At 44.3% G+C, this 8,202-nt stretch overlaps 1 protein-coding gene across 1 annotated transcript in view; it reads left to right on the top strand.

The window, feature by feature from the left end:
• The first annotated feature begins 3,418 nt into the window (after positions 1-3,418).
• NT5DC1 (5'-nucleotidase domain containing 1) overlaps positions 3,419-8,202 on the top strand; it is a 151,682-nt gene continuing 146,898 nt past the window's right edge. Inside the window, exons 1-3 of the mRNA XM_075046768.1 lie at positions 3,419-3,549; positions 5,660-5,751; positions 7,407-7,478. Coding sequence (XP_074902869.1) covers positions 3,457-3,549; positions 5,660-5,751; positions 7,407-7,478 — 257 coding nt within the window. The 5' untranslated portion in view covers positions 3,419-3,456. The remainder of the gene's footprint in view (positions 3,550-5,659; positions 5,752-7,406; positions 7,479-8,202) is intronic.

The raw sequence follows: 8,202 nt of genomic DNA, 5'->3' as shown, positions 1-8,202 counted from the left end.
TGCCCGCTCCACTCCACAGGGGTCTGCGCGCCCGCGGGCAGCCCCACCACCACCAGCACCGGCCGGGGGGGCTGCGGGCTGGGGGCTGCAGGGGGGACCTCCCCACGGGCAGCCCCGACCTGAGGGATGCTGCTGCCGCAGGAGGGGAGCCACACCACAAGCAATTCTATCTCCTTCAGTTAGAGATTTCCCCTGCGAGGACGGGATTTACAGTTTTTCCCAATGGGTTGTTACCACGTATTTACAACACAAAAGTAATTACTGTGACATATAAATTAACCATGGGGAAAACTAAAATATTATCAGCTCGGACCTGGTAGCCCAAAAGGTCAACCGCGGTTATGCAGACATCTCTGCGTGGCTCATGGTGCCATCAAACTCGAAAGACAGAGCTGAAAAAGTAATCCGAAACGATACTGTTAACACATTAAGGCAGTTCAGTTGTTACAGAGGATTTTGATTAAAGGCAGCTCCTTTCTGAGGAAGGCCCTAGCGTGGGATGTCAGTATGTCTAAAGGATTCATCTGGAAGGAAGAAACTGAGAATCAAAGCAACACTTTTAAGACAAAAGTAAAAGAAACAAAGTTTGGGGGTTGTGTGCTGAAAGTAAACTCCCAAGACTTTCCTGTTACCAGGTTTGTGCTGCAAATACTGAAAATGAAGGTGATATTCTGTCGTTTATCTTCTCTTTTCCCAGAACTGAAAACCGATTCTCTTCATCAACATTTTCTATTTCTGTTGTCATACTTCCAATTTAATCTTCAGCTTCGTGTACCTGAAATTTAACTTGCTGAATCTCTCCATTGGTGAGTATTGTTCCTCACACAAAGTGGTTTAAGATTAAATATGATTAGTACTTTTGTGTTGTAAATTCTAAGATAGCTTGTCGTTACTGCCAATATAATCGTGCAGCATTCACAAAATCTGGATGTTCAAGATTACATTCAGTTGACAGTGAATGCAGTGACCAGAGGGTTGTACTAGATGATCTTTAAAGGTCCCTTCCAACACAAACCATCCTATAGTTCTATCAATGAATATATACATGATTTTTGTATATCTGTCCAGATGTTTCAATACTAAAGTTGTGTTTGTGGTGAGTTTTTGTATAAAATGTTTCACAGGCATAGCAAGCAAAGTTACAAATTTAAAATACAAAATTTTGGAAGCTACATGAGTCCTTTTGGAAAAAAAAAAGTCATTCTGGAATAAGAGAGCTGTGCCGATATAATCTGCAAGTCAGATCAACCTTAAGTATGTGAGGATAGTGTGAAACAGCACCTGTGGGTGAACTCTTGGACCTACTTCAGTCAACCAAAATTGTGGCCATTGACTTCTTGGACCTACTTAAGTCAACCAAAATTGTGGCCATTGACTTCAGCAGGGCAGGAGTTTGCTCCATGTTTCCTAAAGTGAGCAGTTTAAGGAAGGTAAATTGTCTTGTGCTCTGAGTTCCCAGGCCACTGCCTCACCTTGATAGTTATGGACCCTGTTGTGTGTGAGATCCTGGATGTATCTTTCTGCATGCTCAGGTTTCACACCTGTTAATTTGGATATATTTAAGCATATATGCCTATATTTATTTATTTACCATATATCTAAACCATGTGTATGTATCATCATGTATATGTAATTTATGGTGTGTGTATATCTAATGTATGGTGTGTATATAATATACAATGTATATATAATGTATGGTGTGCATATATATACATACACATCAGCATTAGAAAGTATATTAATGTCTGTGTGAGATACTGAGAACCTTTGAAAGAAGCTGCTGTACAACGGTCTGAGGTAAAATCGTGCAATCCATTTCTTTCTTGTTCTGACATCTTAAGTGCTCATCCTGTCCTACTGTTAGCATTAGTGAATTTTATTCCTGATTTCCATGTATTTTCCTGTCTAGCCCACTTTCTAATCTGATGCTGAACTTGCCTGTGGAATTTTTAAACATGTGTGATAGGTCGTGTTTTTTAAATTTCTCTCATCTGTGTCTACCTGAGCAAAGCAAACTGAATTTTAATAGGTAAGTAGATTGTATCTCATTCAACTATTTGAGTGTATTTCCAAAAGCTTTTCACTCTGGAATACCAAATCATCATTGAGCCATCCTGCAAAAATCAAATCATAATTTGATATAATCAAAACACAATTATTTTCATATAATCAAAACTGCTGCTGTGCACTGCTGCTACAGTTATACGCCCCAACTTTGCCACCTGCAAAGCACAACACTTACAGCTGTGCACAGGAAGGCAACGCTGGAAAAGATGACTTGCATTAAAAGTTTCATAGCAATTGCTCTCAGTTCAAATACTTTTTATATTATTCTATTTATAGCCATATAAGAATTTTAAAAGAAGAGATTTATTTGCAGAGTAATCGAACTAGACTTTTTCATCTTTCGTGAATCAAAACGAAGTTTTGGTGGTGTCATTGGCCTACAGAAGGAAAACAATTGCAGAGGAATGAGGAGGACCTGCAAACGAGGCTGTCAAGCCCAGCCATTTAAGCATCCTGAATCTGGCCTCAACTAGACACTATATTCAACCACAGAGAACGGAATTAAGTCAATGCACCTCTCATCTGTTCAGTTTTCTCTAAACACAGTACTTCTTTCCAGACCACGCTTTCTTTCTAATCGTGCTCTGGCGATATTCGATGGGCAGGTAGCTATCAAAGTACCCGTTTGATTACGTTATCTAGAGGCAGACCGTACTGTTCGTAACGCTATTCTTTTTTTTGATTACCAAAGCTGTCAAGAAATTAAAAGGTTACCTCTGGGGTTCGGGGTTTTTGACAGCTCTGTGCGGACAGCGTCGCTTACTTCACAGCGTCGCCTATACCCCACGGCCACTCTGGTAAGGAAGCAGTGGTGGTGTTCGCCCACCCACGGAGGACGACCCTCCCCAGCAGGGCCCCCTCGGTGGGCACGGGCCGGCCGCCCTCACCGAACCAAGGCCCAACTCGTTCTTCCCCTCCCACCCGCGCCCCGCTCACCGGCTCTCGCCCAAACACCCTCCTCACGACTCGCACCCCCGATGACCTCCAGCCGGGGCTGGACCCTCCGTTTCCGCGCCTGCTCCCAAGCACTCAACGCCTCGGCGGGAAACGTTACGTTTTAAACCCGAGCGCTTTAATTAAGCACACGCCGGTTGTACGGCCGGGGGCTCGCCCGCCCGCCCGGCTTCCCTGGAAGCGACGGCCCCTTCGGCGGCGGGGGGACACACACATTCCCCCCCCCACAAGTGCTCGCCCCGATCCCCGGGCCCGGCCTCGGGGGCGTCCCCACACCCCGCTCAGGTGAGGGCGGCCCCGCCGGGGCGGGGCGGGCCGGGGGGGGCGGCTCCGGTGGCGCCGCAGGAAGCACCGCCCGCGCCCCTTCCTCCTCCTCCTCCTCCTCTTCTCCTCCTCCTCCGCCTCCGCCCGCCTCCCCGCGGCGGCGGCTTGGCGATGCAGCAGCACTTTTCCCTGGCTGACTGCGACGTGATGGGCTTCGACCTGGACCACACGCTCTGCCGCTACCACCTCCCGCAGAGCGCACGGGTGAGTGCGGGCCGGGGCGGCACGGCACGGTACGGTGCGGTGCGGTACGGTACGGCACGGCCTGGGAGCCGCGGGCCGGGGCCCCTCCGCTCCGCCCCGCTCGCCCGCCGGCTGCCCAAGCGAATGGGAAAGTGGCGGAGAGAGCGGGGCGGCCGGTCCCGGGGGGGGGCGGTGTCTGGGGGCCGGGACCCCCGAGCCTGCCGGCTGAGGTCCCCTGTGGAGAAACCTAAAAAGCGAAGGGAAACGCAAGTGCCTGTCTCGCCGGCCGCTTCCCCAGCAGGCCTCTGCCCGAGCCAAGGGGACAGCCATGTCTCCGTCTTCCTTTTGCAAATGGTGCTTCTTGAGAGCTCTCCCAACTGTAGCGGCGCTGAGGAAAAGGTAGAGCCTTCCTCCCCCCCCCCCCCCCCCCCCCCTCGCCCCCAGGCAAATCTAGAGATGCCGCGGACAGAGCTGAAAGTCCGCAGCACTTTCGACAGGCGACCTTTGCAAACTTACGGGTGCTTAAAATAAAACGCCGAGCTTAAAGGCGCTCGGCATCGCTGCCCTAGTCCTCCTGTCCCTTACGGCGGGGGACCGCTGCCATGTGCTGTCCCTTCCCGCCCTTGGCACTTTTTTTTTTTTTTTTTTCCCCCCCACTGGCGCATTTGAAGCTTCCTACTAATCTTTCATTGACTCGTCCTTCTTTGTCAGGGCTTTGCCGCGGAGCTATCTTGTGTCGCAGATGCTCAGGGTGTCCCCCTCTCCCCTTTTTTTTGCCTCCGTCCACCTACAGTACGTTTTGCGCTGCGTGGGACTCCTACACGCATTGCAAGATACTTATGAATTTGGGATAGAAATGGATGTTTATGAGTGTTCCGTTTATAAATAGGCACGGTTCAGTGCGTCCTGCGTTGAAAAATTGCATTGCTTCCTTTAGCTGTGAGTGACTTTCTGTAGAGAGGCATCTTCCTTACAAAAGAGGGTTCAACAGTAGCAAGTTATAAACTGTATGTCCTCTGAAGTTCCCGCTGGAAACTATAGGCTTACCTTCCATGTTCTTTCTGTTATGCCACACGTGTTACATCTTACACAGGCACATTCTTCCTGATAAGAATTTTGTCCAATGAAGGCAAACTTTAGACAATTGATAACTAAAAGAGTTTAAAATAAACAACAAACCACAAACCAAAAAATTCCCAGTTAACAAAATGGAGACAAAAATGAAAACTTTCACTAAACTTAGTTTACTCTTCATCTTCTCACAGCACATAGACTGACTGACACACGCCCGTTGCATGCCTTCTTGTCTGTAGGAAATAAAAAATACTTTTAAAGGCTGACAGGCACAGCTGAGGAGGCAGTTAGTTCTCGCTCTTTCAGTGTTGGCCTTCATATTAGTCTTTCTCAGACATTCATATTCATTCCAAGAGCAGCTTTTGTAATTAAAAAAAAAGGCCAGGGAACAGCTTTAATGAAAGAACCATGACAAAAAGGGAGCGATTACTATTTTTGGATGGGCCTTAAGGACCTGGCAGCATCTACGTGGCTGCTCTTGTACAACTTTACCAGCACATTACATTAATAATTGCTGACTCTTGTACCCGGCTTTAACAGTGTTCTTTCTGAACTTAGAAGTAGTAAAAATTTACTTAGTAGTTGCCTGTTTCCTTCAAAACATGTTCCTTTGAATACTTTTAAAATGGCCCCTGATGGTGGTTGTTTATTGGTTTGGAAGCTGTTTATTGAGCCTTGGTAACCATGATGTTTAAAATTAAAAAACAAAAAAAGGTTGGGGAGGGGGAAGTAGTGACTAGTCTTAAGTACTTGCCACCTTGGTTTCCCAACAGTCATGAAGCACAGGGGCAATGAGGTAGAATGCTGTAAACTTGGTTATGCTGGACACACTGCATCAGAACTGTTGTGTGAGCATCTTGAGCTGTTTTCCAGCCGTGAGAGAAATAACCTTGGGCACTATTTCCCAGTAGTGGAGACAGTGGGACGGGACCCTTAGCTCCCTGGTTTCATTTCGCTTAGGAGGCGCTAACAATTGCATCTCGCCACTTGCCAGGGAAGCAGTATCTTTCGTCTCACTTAATCAATATAGTTAACGCATGTATTTTTTCATTTGTAGCTAATATATGATAGTTTTGCCCAGTATCTGGTAACGGAGAAGGGTTATGACAAAGACTTGCTGACTCTAGCTCCAGACAACTTAGACTTCTGGTGAGTACGTTGAAAATAACTTCCTTTATGCTCTAACTTTTACAAAGCTTGGAAAACAGCTGCTCTTATTAGGCGATTGTTGTTATGATTGTCAAGCCCAATAGTTAAATCCAAAATTGCAGTTTTAAATACTCTTTCGAACAAGTATTTGTCATGAGATACCTCTAACGTGGTATTTTGAAGAGAACTGAGCATCCAAGCTTGCTTTGTCTGTGCTTCTGTCTAGATACAAGCTTTTTAGTCTACCTTACTCTTTTTGTATGTATCTCCTTTGTCTTCTACCTTCAATGCAACTGGTAAATCCAGTAACCATCAGAATTTAGTCATTTTTATCTCGACAGATGTGGATTTGTTTGTGCAAGGCAGAATAATCCCAACAGCCTTCTGAGGAAAGGTGACATGCCAGGAGGTGGCCCTTGGGTGGCAGGTCAGCCACCAACCTGTGACGCAAAAGACTGAAATGCAAGTTCCTGCTCTGAGCTCAGTGGCCTCTGAGCAGGAGCTTGAATGTGAATCTCCGATCTTCCAACTTTAATAGGTTGGCCCTATCTAGGCCACGGGGGTGGGGGCTTGAAGGCCTGGTAATCACTAAATTTTTTAGGAGTAACACAGGGGCTTTTTTAAGTAATGTATGCATTATTGTGTAATGCTTTTGATCAGTTGTTTTTACAATTCAGTATTTGATTAGATGGTTTCCGAAGGGATCAATTTCAACTTTCATGAGACAAGCAATGTATCTGTATTTCTCATATTTTGAGGCCTCTGGTGCATGAAATCCTTTAAGAACTAGATATCTCTGCCTCGGTCCCTTATTGGAGCCGGAGGTTCATTAACATGGACCTACAAGCCCACAGTGCTGGTAGCTGTGTGTTGGTGCTACTCACCCAGGTGTCATTTGTGAAAGGCTGGGGTCTGCTTGCAGCCTTCATGGCATATCTTCTTTCCTTTGGGTACCTTATAACAGAGGGTGAAGGTGCCATTACTTTTTCAGTCTCATTTATTCATTATTATTCTAGCCACTGAACTCTGAATGAGTTGAATTTACGTTTGCTTAGGTTGTTTGAAAAATTATCTGAAAGGTACAGATTTACTAGGAGAGTTAGGAACTCTTGTTGGGTATCTGTCCTACGCTGTCAACTCTTCACCTTTGTAGTGCTGGCTAGCATGGCAATGCTTCTGCTTCATGTGTTGCTTGGATATTGAGTTGCCTCATTTAGAATGATGTTCTACCCCTCTCTCCCTTAATAATTGCTGTTATCAGTCTAGTAATAATAAGTAGGGGAGTTGCCACTAAGAAAAAGATACATTTCTTTAATAGAAGTGGCTTAAATATCACATTTCTTAGTTGTATATGTTTGGACCTTAATCCTTTAACCTTATCTATATGAACAGTCACTGAACTCACTGAACAATGGAACTGGATTTATTTAGTAGGAATTTGCTATGTAAGTGAAATCCGGTCCTCATTGTAGTAATATGTATTTGCACATATAGAGCATTGTTCAAACATGGAAGTATTTGAAGGGTTGTGACTTCGTTGTTTTTGTGTAGCATCATTGTATAGCGTCTGTAACTGCATTTCACTGATATATAACAAGGCATTCCTCTGAAAGCATTAATTGTTTGTTTCTTCCTTAAAATAAAATTATTCTTAGTTGCAAAGGCTTGGTGTTGGATATTGAAGAAGGAGACTTCCTGAAACTTGCAGAAGATGGAACGGTTTTAAGGTAATATTGACAATAAGTTTATATTGTTAAATGAACACCAAAATTTTAACCTCTTTCTGAAAGCCATCTCTCAGTTTTATTAAATATTTAAAATACTAATTTTGGCATACATTCGTTAACTGGATGTAAAAGTTTAAATACTCTTTGGTAGTGTGACACTCAGTTTCTCTTAATGTTACATATGCATTCTTTTCGTAATATTTCCATGTTAGCTGCTAGTAAAGAATGTATCATTTTTAGTAAACATCTAAGACTCTGGGGGTATACTGATCCTGAAAGTAAATTCACATTTTCAGTGGCTACCAATGCACTCTTTGTCCAGTTCTGCTAGGATCCGGGGTAAGGTTTTTCTTTGGATTATGAGTAACCTGACTCAGAGTCAGTGCTAATGACTAATGCTAATGATGGGAGCACTATTATCTTTGTACCATACATGTTCAAAATTCTGCAGGCTTACAATGTGTAATTTAAATAGCCTGAGGTAAATTTAACACAGAAACTGACACATTCTCTTTCAAATTTCTGGGTTATTTTCCTCTTAAAAGCTATATTTTGCCTGCAGTCATCATTTCAGTACATTCTTAGTTCCTCTTTCCCTCCTTTTTTTAAACATAGAAGACTGCTATTTTGAATTGCAAATCTGAAAAGTAAATATACCTAAAGGATATCAATCCCAGTCCCATTTCCCACTTATTTTTTGGACAAAAAATGAAAATCTGTTTGA

Source organism: Buteo buteo, chromosome 15 (genome assembly GCF_964188355.1).
Source record: "Buteo buteo chromosome 15, bButBut1.hap1.1, whole genome shotgun sequence".
NCBI lineage: Eukaryota > Metazoa > Chordata > Aves > Accipitriformes > Accipitridae > Buteo > Buteo buteo.
Note: the sequence above shows the minus strand (reverse complement) of the source record. Positions and strands in the feature narration are given on the sequence as shown.